Source organism: Astyanax mexicanus, chromosome 2, assembly GCF_023375975.1.
Source record: "Astyanax mexicanus isolate ESR-SI-001 chromosome 2, AstMex3_surface, whole genome shotgun sequence".
Classification (NCBI taxonomy): Eukaryota; Metazoa; Chordata; class Actinopteri; order Characiformes; family Acestrorhamphidae; genus Astyanax; species Astyanax mexicanus.
The window spans coordinates 32,164,379-32,182,972 of record NC_064409.1 but is presented as its reverse complement, the minus strand read 5'-3'; the positions used below and the strand labels follow the sequence as shown (position 1 = coordinate 32,182,972).

The 18,594-nt window shown below is 39.0% G+C and overlaps 2 protein-coding genes across 2 annotated transcripts in view; both read right to left on the bottom strand.

Moving 5' to 3' along the window:
- The window catches only part of si:dkey-14d8.1 (zinc finger protein 502), a 127,323-nt gene that overhangs the window by 63,405 nt on the left and 45,324 nt on the right, over positions 1-18,594 (bottom strand). The window lies entirely within an intron of this gene.
- Positions 763-16,675, bottom strand: si:dkey-14k9.3 (C2H2-type zinc finger protein). The gene is made up of 18 exons (XM_049474586.1): positions 16,524-16,675; positions 15,794-15,996; positions 14,650-14,745; positions 14,333-14,428; positions 14,127-14,237; positions 13,624-13,765; positions 11,840-12,608; positions 11,706-11,734; positions 9,945-11,330; positions 9,246-9,410; positions 7,100-7,305; positions 6,909-7,007; positions 6,709-6,804; positions 5,989-6,099; positions 4,422-4,545; positions 2,980-3,739; positions 2,242-2,300; positions 763-2,101 (listed from the first exon to the last, which is right to left on the bottom strand). The coding sequence occupies exons 1-18, from the start codon at positions 16,546-16,548 to the stop codon at positions 804-806; spliced, it is 5,775 nt and encodes a 1,924-aa protein (XP_049330543.1). The 5' UTR covers positions 16,549-16,675; the 3' UTR covers positions 763-803.

The window sequence follows — 18,594 nt, the reverse complement described above, 5'->3', positions numbered from 1 at the left end:
TAGCCAACTTGATTGTCCTCATATTAGGTGAAGTGTTTTAATGGTCCTTTTTATAAAGAGTGAAAAAATACACTTCTGCTATCTCGATCACATCAGCTGAAATGTTTAACTAATGTTCTCTTATATTGTAGTCATATCAACAGTCATTTGTGCCTACTACACCCAGTCCAAAAACAAAAAACAAAGGGCAGTGCTACCAGAAAATTACCGGTAAGTCCCTGCTGGACAATCAGGTCAGAAACTAATATTTATATAAAAAAAAAATGCTGATGACCATTGCAAGGAAGCATGTTACTTTTACATATTTGCAGTGAACACAATAAGGTAAAATAATTTAACACAAAGTTAAAAGTTCAGTTCAATACTATCACAAGCTTCAGCTACCAAATGAAAATATGACATTTGTTAATTATATATTAAAGGGCCAATACCCAAGATTTTTCTTCATAACTTAATTCTACATTACAATTTCTCTCTCATTATTCCTCAGTCTTTATGACTGGCATATGCAAATTTATTTCATTTTTACTTGATGCTTTGTATAAAGTTTCTGTTCAATGTAAACAAGTAGAGCTAAATTGTGCTAAGCTGAATCAGCAACAAAGAAGAGCATCTGATGTTTTTTCTGAACTTAAACCAGAGTTAGTTTCCACAAAGTTTCCACAATGTTTGCACTGTACATTAAAAAAAAAGCAAGGAAAACATTTTTCCATGATTTGGGCCACTTGAAAATATTGAAATATTGAAATGAAAATGCAAATAAACGTGTCAAAGATGTTATTGTCTGTTCAAAAAAAAAAATCTCAAAACAAATTATCGGTTAGGACACTCTCAGTTCTGCCTCCTCCATGGATCCGCTGATGCACTTTGAGCACGTACGCCTGCCTGAATTTCTTCCCACACTCCCTGCACTCAAAAGGCTTGTCCCCTGTATGGATCTGCATGTGTCTTTTGAGCCGACAGGACGTGAAGAAGCTTTTGCCGCACTGAGAGCAGGTGTAAGGACGCACTCCGGTGTGGTAGCGGGTGTGCAGCTGGAGGTAGCAGGCTTGCGTGAAGCTCTTGTCGCAGTGCGCGCACTGGAAGGGCTTGTGTCCCGTGTGATAGCGCTGGTGCTTCAGTAGTTCACCGAAAGAGAAAAAGGTCTTGCCGCATTCTGAGCAGAGAAAAGGCCTCTCGCCGGTGTGGGTGAGCTCGTGCCTGGTAAGGCTGGCCTTGTAGGCGAACGTTTTGTCACAGAGGGAGCACTTGAAGATTTTCTCTGTGGTGTGTCCAGCCATGTGAGCACGCAGTGTCCTTTCCCTTTTGAAGCTTTTGCCACAGTGTGAGCACAGGTAGGGCTTTTCTTTAGAATGGGTCCACTCATGCTTCCTCAGTGCCCCAGGATAAAGGAAGGTCTTGCTGCAGTGGGGGCAGCAGTAGGGCCTCTCGGCTGTGTGGGTGCGCTGATGGGATAGCAGGGCGCCCCTGTAGGTAAAGCCCTTGCCGCAGCTGCAGTGGTACGGCCTCTCAGACTTGTGGGTGAGCATGTGACGCTTGAAGCTGGTCAGGTTCGAGAAGCTTGCGTCACAGATAGTGCACTTGTGTGGCTGGTTCTCCAGGTGGCCTCGCTTGTGCCTGATGAGAGCAGCCTGGCAGCTCAGCAACTTACCACAGTCGCTGCAGCGGTTCACCTCCTTCTCGGAGTGGGTCTTGTGGTGGTCCCGGCGAGCGCTGAGTGAGCTGAAGCTTTCCCAGCAGTAGAGGCAGTCATACATTTCGCTCTCTTGGCTCTGAGCCTCCTCATTCTCCATCACTTCTTCCTGAGGAGCTTTATGAGAGGCTTTGGGCACGTGCGTGAGCCGATGACGGCGCAAAGCCTGAATGTGCGAAAAGCGGCGGCCACAGTGAGAAGCTGTGCACTGGAAAGGGCGCTCACCCGTGTGGGTGCGCTTGTGGGCTTTCAGCATGCCGGGGAAGCGGAAGCCTTTACCACATATCGGGCACAGGTGTGGCTCTTTACTGCTCTCCTCCGCAGGTACAGAGTGGATCTTTTTGATATGGCTTTTCAAGTATCTCTCTTGAGTGTGGGTGAACGAGCACTGGGGACAGGAGAAGACATCTAAGGAAACAAAGGCAAAGAAAAAAAACAACACAAAAGCTTTAATGGCACATCAATATTGAGCATTTTACTGAACAAGCTTAAAGGTACATTTATGCAGCTGTATAGTATGTGCAGAATAAATATGTGAATAAAACAACCTGAAATTCCTTCATTTGACACAGGAGCAGGAGACGCTTCAGGTGGTTCAGCAGCATCCCTTTAAATTGATAAGATAAGATAAAATAATCCTTTATTAATCCCACAATGGGGGAATTTACAATGTTACAGTTGTACAGAGGAAAGGACGAAGAAACAGGTCAGAAAAATATAAACAAATAATAATAAAAGAGTTCTATATAAAGAGAGAAAAACAAGAGAAAAAGCTCACAAAGAGCTGCCACTCAAGCAGCGCCGGAAGAAAAACTACTTTAGATTTTCAATAGACAAAAAAATAGGATAATAATATTACTAAAATTATTTGGATTTCTGTACATAAAAAGTAGAACATGCTGAGCTGTAAAGAAGATTTCCCACTCAGTTTTATTTAGATAAAAAACATTTATCATTATTGTTTTAAAAAAAAATCTATATTTTTTTATTGCGAATGTGTAAAATGTGTAATTTTAAAGAGAAAATTTAACAACTAACTGTATTAAGACTTTATACAGAGTATATTTTAAATGTACTTGCAAATCTTTATAGAGCCTAATGGCCTTATTGAGAGAAGATCACAACTATTGCTGGGATGCATGAATAGCTGGATTGCCCTTCTCATAAAAAAAAAAAAAAAGCTTCAGTACTTTAGTACTGGGTCATTCAAAGTTAAGGAAAAGGATCATGTACTGCAGAAACAAAATCAAACTTAAAACAACAAAAATAAACTAATGTATCCAAACCTGTTATTTGAGGTAGGTGATTTGGAATTTGCCAGGGAAAACGCTGTATTTTTTGTAGTTCCCTTTTGAGCCGTTCCCACTTTCAGGGTTGCAGACTTTCTTTTCTGCTTTTGGAGATTCACCATCTTAATCTTCCAAGTCTTCTTAGGTTTTCGAGCTGATCTCCGGGTCCCAGAGAAGAGTGCAGGTACAGCAGCATCCTCAGATGAACATACAGGTGCAGTGTGTTTAGACTTCAGAGTGGTAATGGCATTAGAGGACAGACTCTGTCCCTCCACACCGTCACAGTTCAACTTTTCTGCCACTGAAGTCACGTGACACGGACTCTCATCCACTTCTGGACAATCAAGAGAGGACTCCTCTTCTTTACAGCGTACTTCAGATTCTCCTAAAACATTCTCAGAGCTCTTTCCCAACATCACAACTTCACCTCCCTCAAAGACTTCACCACCCTCAGACCGTAGTTCTCTCTGTTCAGAGTCAGAAGCATGTTGTGCACTGTTACTGTCCTCTCTGGCTTCCACGTCTGAAGGGGACTCTTCATCTTGGTTGACATCTAATTCAATCTCAGTCCATTCGGACACGACCACCACTGTCTCTATATCTGTCCCGTCCACCACACATACAGGAATATGAGAGGGAACGGAGTCATCAGGTGGGTTTAACATACAGTGGTCTGTGCTCAGCTGATCCATGTGGCCTCTTTTTCCAGCCAGAGCAGAGAGAATGCAGTCAGTCGTAATGAGGGGTGGTGAAGAGGCTGAGAAGTTGATAAGAAGTTTTATTAGAATTTGTAAGTTTAATGAATGTATCTGTGACTGTATTTGTTTTACTTAAGTTAGTGGTGCAATAAAGCGAATAAAGCTGCTAAAAGATATAGATTTAGAAATATAATATTTTTGACTACTATAATTTATATATTAATTACCATTTTAAACTGTGTTGCCAATTATTTGTGTTATGATGTGCTGTTCACATGAATATCTTACTTAACCTTCTAAAAATCTAAAATGTCACTAATTATTTCATTCTGTTAATAAATATACCTTATAAATAAATATACCTTATACCTTATATCAGAGAAACTAAAAAAACAGTGTTAGGATCAGGAGAAAAAGTTTCCCACTTCCAGAAAAAGAGAAAAGCCACTACAACAACCAGTGTGATCACATGGTATATTTAATTAATCGCCTGACCTTAGACTTTCTGCATTAGATATGCAAGAACATGAGGAAAATGGACTTAAAGAGAACAACCAAAGAATTGTGTGTATTTTAAAGACAAAACCCACCAGCTCATAAGCAAGCTGTTTGTAACTTGATTAATAAATTAGCCATCCTGATCCAAACAGTGTTTGCACTTGCTATAGTCACGACATTAGTTTTGGAAGCAGAAAAATGCCAGTAACAGCAACATCATGAAACTGAAATAATAAAACCTACCAAAAGAGTCTACGTGCCCGAGGCACTTATGATGATGGAGCAGTGACTTGAGGTTATCTGGATTACTGAGAGATTCTTCACAGTCTTTTAAAGCAGAAGACTCAGAGCTGAGCCAAGCCACTGTCTGACACATCAAACACATACAGAAGAATCTTATGAATATTTACAGACATTAAACATTTGGCACTTCTCAGGAAATACATATTTTAAATGGAAATCTATTCTCAAGTAGGGTTGCAACGGTATGAGATTTTCACGGTATGATAACCGTCTCAGAAAATACCGCGGTATCACGGTTATCACGGTATCACAGTTTGTTACATATATTATTAAACTGACCCTTAAAGAAATTACAACTAAGGTTTTTTGTTCAATTAACTATTTATTGTAGAAACCTGGAACAACTATATAGATAATGTCTCCTTGAAAAAAATAAACTGTACACCATTAGGTGAAGGAAACCAGGTTTTTCCACTACTCTTAAGGTCATTAAGGGTGTAATATATATATATATATATATATATATATATATATATATATATATATATATATATATATACACACACACACACACACACACACACACACACACACACACACACGTGTCACACATTACATGTCCTCTAAGAAGTAAAGATCCTGTGTTTAAACTATTCAGTACAATTACTTAAGTTTAAATTATTTAATATCTGATAAACTGAGCCTGGGTCAGTGTCTGATCAACAACTGTTGTAAACGTCCGTTTTACTGCCGAGTTGGTATATAACCAGATACTGCAGAAAGAGGGGATTTATTTCTGACATGATCCTCACAATAGAGATTTCTATTTTAAGGCTTTCACACCGAGTCTGGTTTTAACACATGAAAAACAGGCACGTCAGAATTTGAAATTTAACGCATGTAAATGAATGGCGTCTTTCACATCCAGTCCGACCAGGACCTTTACACGGACACGTGACTCCGTCGTAGCACACACTTCACGCCTGTACCTGCGTGCCCAAATTTCGGATAACTCAGCGCTTTTGCGGGCGCTTACCGCATGGGTTGTGCACGACTACAAAGAGGTTTTATTTATGTTCAGATTAAAATTATAAACTAAACACATACTTTGCGCTGCACGGCGGGGTGATGTTCTTGGAGATGGGGGAACAGGTTTGGCGTATGTCCACCTTTAGCTGTGACTTTACGGCCACATTGATTATAAATCGGATAACCATCCTCGGGTGCGTTCGGCGGGTCTCTGAAATAGTCCCACACTGCTGATTTTAGTTTAGCCTTTTTTTAGGCGGACGGAGATTTGTTTAGTCTGATGCACTTTCTGCTGTTCTCACCGCTGTGTGCTGAGCAGCTGAAGCGGAGCAGAGTTGCGCATGCGCGGGTGAGTTTCTCCGCTGGCTTGCGTTTTACCGGTAATAAGCAAACACACACGGTATGATAACCGTGCATTTTAATACCATGGTATACCGTGAAACCGGTTACCGCTGCAACCCTATTCTCAAGACTTCTTTTCAACTTAAAGGCAGAAACATTAAAATGATCGTAATGCTTCGTGATTCAAAGTATTTACCTGCTGGAGATCAGGGATTGGCAGGAAGCTCTCCAATCTGGACAAGAAATCCCACATCAGCGTCTGAACTGCAGCATCATAGTTAGGGCCAAATTCCACTGGAAACACGTTCTGCACAAAGGAAATTGACATTTAATTTAACAAGTGGTTATTACGATATTTAAAATAAACAACCTCAAAATGTTGCAGCAGAAACTTATTTTAAGTCTTTCATTTGAAGAGTAGAACCACCCTTGATGTCACAGACTCTCTCTCAGCACAATTTTAAAAAGGCAGGATTTATTAGGAAGCAGGGAATGTAGAAAGCATTGAGTCAGAGGCTTTTTTTTTTACTTCAGATGTAGGTGAATAGACTGTGTTGCCCAGTAAGAGCAATAGCTTTCAGAAGTTTGCCATCCACTGGTAAGTAACAGGGAAAAGTCCCATATACTAAATCACCAATTAATGTGAAATTACAGAAAGAGCATAACTAAATGTCTAGCCTTTAGGCATGCACTAGACAGGCCTGGACCAATAACATTTTCATTTATGGGCATAAATTGGTTAATTTATTTATTATAAATCCCCAAATCACTTACTGGACCCAAATGATACAATAAGTATCTGTATGAAAATAACAAAAGTGTACGTACATTTTAACAAAACAGAGAACCCTAAATTATAGTTTAGCACAATTATCACTAAAGCCCTTGGAAAGTAATGTCCTGAGAGAGTTCAGACCTGAAAGAAGTGTTCTCTTTCAGTTGCATCTTTCATGAGCGTCTGGACCAGCTCCACAAAGTGAATTCCTGTCTCCTCCACTTCTGTTCTGTCCTCCTGCATGACCAACAACAGCCCCTTTAATGTCATGTGCATAGGCATTTATGGCAAAAATGTACATAAAAAAGGTCTCTTTTATTAAATAAATACATTACACTTACAAATTTCACCAGAGGAAGGGACAACTGAATGCTGTTGAGGTGAGGCTGGATTGCATATATATCCACTGGATCGTCCCTGCGGCACAACTCTAAAATCAGCTACAGGTAGAGGATAAAATTGAATAAAATTGAATGTGCAACACAAGCACATATTTAAAGATGTGTGCTATATGAGTTGTATTCATTCTTACTTTTGCTCGCAGTCCCAGAATAAGTTCAACTCCCCGTGTGTGACTAACCAGCTCTGGGACAGCTTCAGTAACCAAGGACACAAAGTCTGCCAGCATCCCATATTGTGCTACATCGCGGTGCTGGACGGCTCGCCACATGACTGCAGACATGAGGCGGAGAGGTGGGACCAGGAGCCGCAGAGAGGACAGGCACAGTGGCACATGACCTAAAAACAGATTTTAAAACATGAATCTTTTGAGACAATGACTGAAGTAACATTAAACAGAGCTGAATGTTCATACTCAGTTTCAGATTCAGGTTTTATTTGTGCAGACTGTGCATTTATAGTTAGAGCAGTAACCAACATGAAAACCAGAGAGCTGTCTATGGGTGAAAAACCACCAACTGTGAAGAGAAGATGAAAGAAGATGAAAAATCTTCAAATATTGTCCATAGCCAAAACAACATGTTTGGAATGCCCTGAAGAAGAAAGTAGTCATTGGTAATTTTTCAGAGCCGGGATAAAATTGCTAGAGTCAAAGTCAAAGTCAAATTTATTTGTCACATGCATGGTAATACACAGTATGACCTGCAGTGAAATGCTTGAAACAACAGTCTGCTCACACAATATAATTAATATAAGCTACATTTTTAAACTTTTAAACTACACAATTTAAAGTGCAAAAATTCAAATGTGCAAAATATCTAGGTAGAAAGACAATATAAAACAATATAAAAACCTGCAGTAAACAAAACACATTAACAACAGAGAAAGAGAAAAGAAGAAAAAAGGGGAAAAATGTACTTTAAATAATAATTTAAAAAGTCAATAACAAAGATAAGTGTGTGTGTGTATGTGTGAGTATATGTTGTAGTTGTAGTCTTGCAAATAGTGACCCCCAGTCTATGTAAAATCTTACTCTGACTAAAAAGTCTGTGACTTGTCTTTAGTCGATTTTCGCGTCCTGGCGTTCAGATAAAATCAACCATGTTTAACATTATTGTAAGTCTTGAGACTTGAATCAGCAAAAAGTGACGTGAACAACATCAACAACCAATAGGAGAGCTATAGGAAGCAGCAAGGCATGAATATTTTACGTGACTGTTTACAAAATATTTGAAAAAGAAAACATTTTGCAGTTTATATGGTTCTTACTTTAATATGTACAGTATTTTAAACACAGGTAGCACTTTAAAGTCATTATATTTTAAGTTATTTTATTTTGCACTAATTTCTCTTATTGTGCAATGTTGTTTTTGATACAAACAAGTTTAATAAATACACATTTTGCAAGAATGAGTTTCTTTATTGCATTAATTGTAAAATCTAAAACAAAGGCAAATGTATAGCAGTGAAACTGTGATTCTTTGCTAAAAAAGCAAAAAAAAAGGGGGGGGGGGGCTTATAGGCAAAGTTGAACACAAAATGTATTCTTTAAAAAAAAGAAAAAAGAAAAATTAACAGTGTGGCAGAAAAATAAACTGCTGATGGGAAAGTTGTGAGTATCTGATAAATCACAGTATTGATTTACACATTATTTGTAACGTAATATGTAATATGTATTGTATGTAAACTCCACCAGAAGCATGATGGGAAATAATCTCAGAAAGAATATAGTTGTAGTCTTGCAAATAGTGACCCCTAGTCTTTGTAAAATCTTACTCTGTGACTAAAAAGTCTGTGACTTGTCTTTAGTCTGTTAAAAGTCTTTTCTAAGTTGTGTAGTGTATGGACAGCATAACTCAGTGCTGCTGCTGCTGTTCAAACGTCAAACTGGAATTCACATGGACAGTCAGGAACTGAACCAACACCAGCACCCACCAACTGGTGGCCAGTTAACTACACCCAGCATGAAACACTGGTGTGACTGAGAGATGAAGGCTGAAGTTACCCTGAGTTTATCATATAGTTATTACAGTCTCTCTACAGCTCGTGCTGCGGCGGGCGGGTGGACTATCTGACGCTAAATTACCGGTTCTTCAGAGTGAGTCAGTAGGAGCTGATGCTCCGCTCTGAGCTCCTCTCCTGCAGTAGTTATATTTCTCCTACCTGTGTCTCCCTGTGTGGATAAGTGATCCTCCATGCTGCAGCGGAGAGACTGAGACTCTGCACAGAGAGGGTCTTTACATCAGTTACTAATAACACAGTCTCCTGTTTTTCTGTACCAGTGTGAACTTCTGAACAGTCCGGGCCGAATAATCCTCCGCGCTGTTGAACGAGCCCTCCTGACCTCCTGACCCTCAGCTCTCCAGACTCTGCTCCGGGTTTCCTCACAGCGCCGCCAAGCGGGCAGCGGACCCGGAGCTCAGATTCAAACTTTGTTAAGATAATTTCCGGTCAGAGTCTTGGGAAAACAGTAAAAATAATAAACTCATGATGTTAATATTATTTCAAGAGCACATGATCACTACATTAGCCTAGACACTCAAAAAAAAACAATGTACTGAGGGGAAAAATACATTATTTACTTAAAGACCTAATCACATGCTACAGTCTTATGCATGCTTATGAGCTCTTTAGACTAATGACAACACAACAATTTGTTACAAGCCTACTGTTTTATTTATAACCTTGCAGCCAAAACACCAGAACTGGCAAAAAGTCACAATATGAAAATAAGTAGAGAATACACCTCAGCATATTCAGCATTTTTGTAATAAAGCAAATCACAAAATAAACTAGTACTGTGTGTGAGTTTACCGATTTTTTAGAATATTAATCATCATATTTATCAATACTAGTGAATGTTTATAAAGTCAATGGAAAGTTTTAGATAGCTTTCAATTCACCAAAAACATAAATTGGAATTTGTTTAATACATATATCACAGTTGTCAAGGTTGTCCATGACGAATTATGTTTATAACAGTGCTTCAGTCACCTCGTTTACAGCAAGCACAGATTCTTGCACTTCTACAACATGGCTAACAGTCACAGGGAACCTGGTTTGGTTAGGCGTTGTGTGGACTCTTATGTGGCGTGTCAGTCTGCCCATATTGGGGAAAGTTCTGGGGCAGTAGCTGCATGTAAACATCCTCTTAAGCTTGCTGTGGGTACGCTTGTGCCTCGCCAACTCAGAGGAGCTCCGGAACTTACGAGAACACTCTGAGCAGTTGTAGGGCCGCTCACCAGTGTGATTGCGCTTGTGGAGGACCAATTCTGTGGAGCTCAGAAAGGTTTTCTCGCAGTGTGTGCACGCAAAGGGCCTTTCCCCAGTGTGCATTAGGTGGTGCCTGTTTAAGGCAAAGGCCTTGGTAAACTTTTTGCCACAGTATTTGCAGGCGAATGGTCGTATGCCACTGTGCCTGAGCATGTGCTCCCGTAGCCCTCTTTTGGTCTTGAAGCTCTTCCTGCACTGGGTGCAGAGGTGAGGTCTCTCGTTCGTGTGCGACTTGTCGTGTTTGATTAGCTCACCGAGTGAAAGGAAGCTCTTCCCGCACTGCGAACACAAGTAGGGCCTCTCACCTGTGTGCATGCGCTCATGCCTGTTCAGAATAGACATGAGGCTAAATGCTTTGGGACAATATGCGCATCGGTAGGGCTTCTCTCCAGTGTGCGTTAGCTGGTGCTTCTGCAGGCCAGCACGAAGCGCAAAGCTCTTGCCGCACAGGCCACACTGGTGCGGCCGTTCTCCCGTGTGCGTCAGTAGGTGTCTGTTCACATCTGCTTGCCGCGTGTATGTCTTGTCGCACTGAGGGCACTTGTACTTGCTGTGCCTCCGGTGGTTCTGGCGATGAACAGAGCGTTCCAATAAAGTGTCAAAGCCTTTTCCACACTGCTCACACTTGTACTGGTGGGTGGCACTGTGCATCTTGCGGTGCTCGACAAGAGCGCTGACACTGGGGCTGACCTCCCCGCAGATGGAGCAGTAGAGGGGAAGGACTTCTTTTGTATGGCACTTCTTGTGGTGAGAGGTCAGGACCCGCAGGTTTAAAAAGCTGCTGGAGCACAGCAAACAAGAGAAGGAGGCCTCATCGTGGAACTTCTTGCAGTGCTTAGTAAGATCCCAAGAATGCTGGAAGGTCTTGTCACATTGTGTGCAGTGAAAGGGACGTTCGCCAGTGTGGGTGAGTTGATGACGTCGAACGTCAGACGTGCGGGTAAATTTTCGTCCACAGGTGTTGCAGATGTAGCGAGCACGAGGGTTTTCTGGAGATTCAGGCTTCACTTTCAATCTTGATTGATGACATTTAGAGTTCGGTGAAGTCTCAACACCATCCTGGCCTGCTTGAATTTTGTTGGATGCTGAATCTGAAAGGGCAAAAGCAGGAGAATATAAAACACTGTAGTGTGAGATATAAAGGAGCTCATGCTACTCAGTAAAAAATCTCTGGGTTAATTTTTTGGGCTAAAATGCACAGAGGTGTTTTAGTGTCCATGATAATACGGTGAGTGTGTGTCTATGCAGCTGTTTACTGACAATTAGCTTATTACTAAATGCAATCATGCCAACTATATGCCTATTTTTTTTAATACATAATTATTTTCATTCTCCTATTGTTGCAAGTTGTATGTTGTACAGCCCCCTAATTCTACCAGTATATCAAAATATTTAATACACAATTATGGCACAGAATCTGAATTAACTAGTAAATACATGGTCTAAAATCTAAAATGGTTTTGTACCTCCGTCTTCTCTCTCCTCTTTATTTTTCCTGGGAAAAAAAAAAAACATTCATTTTGCTAACAATATTAGCTTAAAATGACTGAAAATGTAATTAAGGATAATAACTACGGGCATCAGCTCTCTTATCTCTTACTTTTGCTCTGTGGCTTGCTCCGCTTTGACTGATGGAGGCCTTCCTCTTCGTCTTCCAGTCTTAGCCACTTCCTGGGGTGCTGCATTTTTTCTCGGCCTGCCACGTCCCCGTCGGGGCGGTACAGCTTGGACTACACTTTCTACAGGCAAGCTATTATCTGTATTTTTAGGAGTAGAGTCAGCTTCTGGACTAACCTCGTGAATATCATTTGATATCATTTCTTGTGTAGTGAGCATAATATGTTCCTTATTCTTCTCAACCTTATTTTCTACTAAAGGTTCAGCTTTGAAGGACCCTAATCTCTCTCCGTCTCCCAGAATTTCCATTATGATGTCACACTGCATAGATTTCTCACTAATATTATTATGCTCCCCTTCGTTTTTGATACCCTGCAGTTCCTCCTGGAATTCCACCTGCTGGCTTGCAGTAATAACTTCTTCCTCTACGGAAGCATCCTGCTCACTGAGGATGGTTACTACAGAGCTGCTCTCATTATTTACCTCCACACATTTCCTCACTGATTCCTCTGTGTGGGTGTGACAGACCTCTGTGATATCAGTCACTTCATTACTGCTCAACTCAACCTCAGTGTAGTCAGTCACAATAATTGCCTCTGAACCCAGCTGGCCCAGGGTACCCTGGCTCAGAATGGTCACTGTGGTTGGCTGGATGTGGTAGACCATGGGCTCTGTGGCCACTGCCACATGTGTTGAAGGAGGGATGGAAAGAGAAGAAAGAATACAGTCCCCTGATGTGGAAACAGGATTAGCTGCAAGTTCAACAAAAAAGAGAAAGTCAATTTTACCTTTTAAACATTTTCACATACATGCTCCATGTGGCATTTTTTTTTATTTGAGTGATTTTACCACAAAAATCATTTAAAACCTATGAACAGCTTTTCTGCCTGATCTAAGGTCTATGCTTCTCTGAGAAGGCAGGAAAAAAAACACTTTTTTTGGATTTTCCCCACAGTGACCTTCCAAATATTGATCCCCTAGAGGGCCGCACAAAACAGAAAACATTTCCCCAACCAACTCTGACTGTATTCAGAAATAAACTGAAAAGTGCAACAGAAAGGGAAGTTGTCTTGCTTGGTAATATATAGGTGCATCTTAAAAAATAGAATACAATTGAAAAGTTATTTTGTTTCAGTAATTCAGTTAAAATGTAAAACTCATATATTATATAGATGTATTAAACACAGAGTGATCTATTTTAAGCGTTTATTTCTTTTATTGTTGATGATTATGGCTTACAGCCAATGAAAACCCAATCAGTGTCTCAGAAAAATTTAATTATGATATAAGACCAATTGGTACTTTTGGCAACGTGGACAGTGTTCCAAGTCTTGTTGGAAAATGAAATCCACAACTAAAAGTTGACAGCAGAGGGAAAAGCTGTAAAATCTTCTGGTAGACACTGCACTGACTTTCGACCAGCAGATGACATGTCTCTTCAAACCATCACTGACCATCAGTAAAGTCCAAAGATAGTGCTTTTATAGAAATATGGAAGTGGGAAATACAAAGTAATTTGTGTTGCTGGTGATCTTATCTAATCTTTAAAAATAAACCAGTAGTCACCAACCCATTTACTTGGAGAGTAGTAATTTATTGCCAATTTATTTACTTTCTTATATTTTTTGTACAGTGTAGTGTAATAACTTGAATATATATTTTATTTTTCGTAGAATTTCCTTATTTTTATCTTTCCCTGGTTCCTTTCTTCAAATACTTGTAAATTAACATAAATTATGTGTACTCAACAAGAAAAAAACATCTTACCTATTTTGGAACCTCTTGCCCAATACTGACTGTCCTCTGTGCTGATGAGTTTATAGTGCTGTAACAGAGCTTGTAAGCATTCTGGTTCTGACTGCATGCATTCATCCAGACCAGCAGGGGCAGGGGTGAGCCAAGACAATGTCTGTGAGAGACAAATTTTAAAGATGCAATGTGATACTGATACAGTTTCTAAAAGAAAAATAATAAATACATGGGATTTGCAACAGGCATAAATCCAATAACTATAAATACCAAATTATTGTGGTATAGAAAAGGAATAGGGAATAGCTCAAAAAGGAGCCTTGTTCAATTTTGAATACTTTCTATACTTAAATTTTCTTAAAAAAGTATTTAAAAAATGTACAATTTCTTCTACTTTTTTGTTAACAAAAACATGAGACACCAAATGTGAATTAAGAATGCAGACTGAAATTTATATTAGTTTAAAATTATTTAAAAAAAGATTTTAAAACATCCTCTGTAGTGTGCATTGCCTTTTTTACCTTTTTAAAGTCTGGAACAGGAAGTAATTTCTGCAGAGATGACAGCAGCTCCCACATTAGCTCCTTTAGGGCTTTCTCAAACTTTAAACCATATTCCACAGGAAAAACCACCTTCAACCGAAAATCATGAGAAGAACAAGACTTTAAGAATATGAACCAAAATCTTCACCTAAAGATCATGAAGGCATAACTGAGAATCTGCTTACCTGAAAGAAATAGGCTTTCTCTGCTGGGTCTTTCAGTAGTGCAAGAACCAGTGCTTTGAAGTTGAACACAGACAGCGTCAAATCTGAATCTATGTTCTGAGAAGGTAGACAAACAGTGAAAGAAGAGTCAAACCACCAACACTTTCTTGCTGGTATGATTAATCATTGGCCATGTACCCAGACCAAAATGAAATCAAGAGGCAAAGTATTTTTATTACTGACAATGCACTTTACACTAATACAAAACGTCATCCACAGTCTACTTGTCGAAACATAAGAATGAATAGGATTAAAGTTTTCCATAAATCTTTTATTACTTGACTTTCAGCTGAAAATGCAGGGAGTTGCATTCTCTCCAACTGAGCGCAGACAGTTTTCATATCCACAGAGTCTTGTAATACCTCTAACACCACCTGGGGAAAAAAAAACCACAAACAATATTACAAAAGATAATGACCACTAATCTCATATCCCCACCTTTCATGTTGTAATGATTTTCTTCATTATTGATTTTAATGCAACTACCACCATTTTTTTGTGTGTGTTCTTCATGGACGGAAATAATCTTTTCTAAGCAAGTCACTGAGACTGAGATATGGAATTCACACCCATGTCTTAACCATCCTACCAGGTATGGCCGCACAGCATACGGTTTAGGAACAATGGACACTTTCCACACAGTGGCATGAAAAATGTTTTTCCCCTTTATGATTCTCTTTTTTTTGTCCATGTTTGTCTTATAAAAACTGAATTTGCGTTGACTTGTGTTGTCTTTGACTAATATTTTAATTTGTTCGATAATTTGAAACATTTAAGTGTGAATGGAAAAACATGCAAGAAATCAAGAAATTATGATACGGGCTAACACCTTTTCACGCCACTGTACATTATTTGTAAATATTTTAGGCCTTGGAGCATCTATGACTAATGGGTTCCAGAAGTGTCAAAGTCCAAATACTTCATTGCCTTACTTAAATTAAATTTTGGTTATCTATACTGCAATAATTATTTTTTTTTACATGACTTTTACTTCTATATTTTTACACAATTATCTGAACTTTCTACTCCGTATATTTTAAATACAGCCTTGTTACTCCTATTTCATTTCTGCTTGCTTTCATTCCGGCTTCCTGTCATTCGGGGAAAAAAATCTCTCCATCAGGATAGAATGAATTTGATTGTAATTAGTTTTACTTTTATACTTTAAGCAAATTTGAGTCCAGTACTTTTACTAGGGTAAAAAGCTTGAGTTGACACTTCAGCTTCTACAGAAGCATTTTAAACCCTAGTAGCTATACTTCTATCTGAGTAATGAATGTGAATACTTTTGACACAGTTAATCAGTTGAATGGACAACTCTACAAAAAACTAACAGCTGAGACAAAAGCAGAATTTGTTTATTTCGCATTACAAAAAACTTATGATAAAATGCTCTCAAACTGGTGTCCGATTCTAACTCACCCTTGCTCTCAGGCCCAGGATGAGCTGTGCACTCTGTCTGTAAGTCAGCAGGCAGGGAATAGTCTCAGTGACCATGGACACAAACTCCTCCAGTTTCCCATAATACAGCACGTTTTTCTGCTGCAGAACCTGCCACATGAACGCAGACATCAAATGCAGAGGTGGAACCAGGAGGCGCAAAGAGGACAGAGGCAGTGTGGTGCCTGGAGAGGACAGAAAGTAAAATTTAATAACAATTACAAACAATTTAAACACATTTATTTCAAATTGATATATATAAATAATTTGTGTAATCATGTTTATATATTAATAATAATAAAAAATAATTAACAATAATAATTCACTCTGTATAATGCAATTTGTTAAGTTAAAGTTACTTATTTTAATCACGACGTAACTTGTGCCTCTAAGCACCTCAATTTAACCCCTTTAAGTAACCTAAGCTAACGTTAGCTTAGCTAGGTTAAATAGTTAGTAACCAGTCAGGTTCACTGGCTAACTGACAAATCAATAACTCTTAGGAAACCTAACGCGAGCATAAGCAACAAAAACTGTAGAGTAAAAGTTAAACGTTTGAGCTGCCAAAGCCCTTTATAATGAACTAATTCAGTAAAACTGTCCTTAGAGACGAGCTCAGTGCGCTAACGTTAGCTCAGCTTAGCTGTTGACACTGTATTCTAAAACAGGCGCAGTGAAGAGAGCTGTGCAGAATAAACCCACAGTTTATTACCTTCTGTAGTTTCCCGTCCCTCCATCTCACACAGACCCGCTGATTAATGTATGAAATGTTTCTGCTGTTTACTCTGAACCATTAGCGCCTAGCAGGACTGGATCCTGTGTGAGAGAGTGCAGGAATACAGAAACACAGCGACTCGGATTTCAAAATAAGAGTCCGACAGCGGGAGACCATCTTCATTTGTAAGTAAATATATATTAATATAATACATCATTAATTTAGCATTATTTATTACGTATATAGTACACAGTATCAAAGTTATATAAGATCCTTTACGTATAATCGTGTAAACAGTACAGATATAATAACATTGCCAACATTTATTTACATATATTGACATTTTTTGCAGATTGTTAATACAGCAGAGTGATGCGAGTGCGCACAGGGGGTGGAAACGGAATTCAGCATAGCTGTTAAATATCTGCCAGTACTTTTTTAACCGACAAATGGCCGTCTTTCTTTTTTCAACTGAAAGAGTTTTTATTTTTTGCTCATTCTGGGAATATCACAGCAGTTGACTGGATATTGAGAAAGGGACTTTTATTTTGAAATGTGTTCCTCCACACGCTATTGCTGTAATCTTTAGTTTATGGGCGATCTGAGAAACAGCGCGGCGCCTAGTTTGACGGAGCGTTTGGAAGTGGAGGCTGGCAGACAGAAAACGAGTGAAAGCGCGTTAGAGCTGCTCTCCAGCATCTGTAATCTCTCTATCATCACTTACTGCGCAATCTAACAAACCAGTCTGAACCAATCGGAGTAAGGCCACTGAATTTGATGGTTGATGCTGACAGATTTAATTATTTCATAATTATTTTCATATTTCATATTTCATATGAAATAATTAAATATTGAATTAAATATTGAGGGGCAGAATCTGTCTGGGAACGGAATTTAGCACAACTATGCTTTGTTGGTATTAGTGACAGCCATCTTAAATATATATAAAGCGCATTTAAAAGTAATAACTTACATCTATAGGTTTATGTAAACATATATTTAGTTAAAATACATTTACTATTAATTAACTAAATATGTACAGTTATATTAAGAACAAACTGTGCATTTTGTCTCGTGTCTAATAAAATGCTGCATCTGTCAAAATACAGTGTGATCCTTATGAAGCAAAAGAGCATAGGAGTCAGGATGTGTTGGATGGATTCAGTGTTTTCTGTTCCAAAACAAGTTTTCTTTACAGAATCTCTGTACAGAACTTTGGCAGCTTAGCAAATCTTCTTTTCCCCCAAAAAAATATATTTAAACTGAGCAGCAGTACAGTGCTGCTTAAGGCTTGTTCAGATCGAAATGAAGAAATGAGTATTATTTAAAATTATATTTTATTGCAATCGGAGCAATAAAATATTGGTGGCAATGACATCTCATGAAGATCCTAAAGAGACTGCTCCTCGTCCACCTCTGCACCTTTGGCTCCACTCTTCATTACAGAATCGTTGTAATTCCGCCACATTGGAGGGTTTTTGAGCATAAACTGATGGCCGGACATTCTCTTTCAGGACTTTTGGTTGACAGCGGAATTCATGGTCCCATTTATCACAGCAAGTCCTGGAGCAGCAAAACAGCCCCAGACCATCACACTACCACCCCCATATTTTACTGTAGCTATGATGTTCTTTTTCTGAAAAAGTTACACTTTGTCTCTTCAGTCCTCAGGCTCCTCAGAGCAATGGGCAATTTTCCCAGAAGTCTTGGAGATCATCAAGATGTTTTCTGGCAAAATTAAGACAAGCTTTAATTTTCTTATTCTTCAGTCTCTTTCTTATGACCATGAATGCTGGCCTTAACTGATGCAAGTAAGGCCTGCAGTTCTTCATGTGTTTTGGGGTCTTTTATAACCTCTCGGATGAGATAGATAGATAGATAGACAGATAGATAGATAGACAGACAGATAGATAGATAGATAGATAGATAGATAGATAGATAGATAGATAGATAGATAGATAGATAGATAGATAGATAGATAGATAGATAGATAGATAGATAGATAGATAGATAGATAGATAGATAGATAGATAGATAGATAGATAGATAGATACTTTATTGATCCCCG

What these genes read in the sequence shown, in the direction of transcription:
- si:dkey-14k9.3 (XM_049474586.1), bottom strand. Translation starts at nt 16,548, where the DNA reads ATGGAGGGACGGGAAACTACAGAAG. An exon ending in TCCTGGGCCTGAGAGCAAGG is followed by an intron (nt 14,746 to 15,793) that starts GTGAGTTAGAAT and finishes TTTTTTCCCCAG; the next exon opens with GTGGTGTTAGAGGTATTACA. An exon ending in TTCTGGGACTGCGAGCAAAA is followed by an intron (nt 7,008 to 7,099) that starts GTAAGAATGAAT and finishes CTCTACCTGTAG; the next exon opens with CTGATTTTAGAGTTGTGCCG.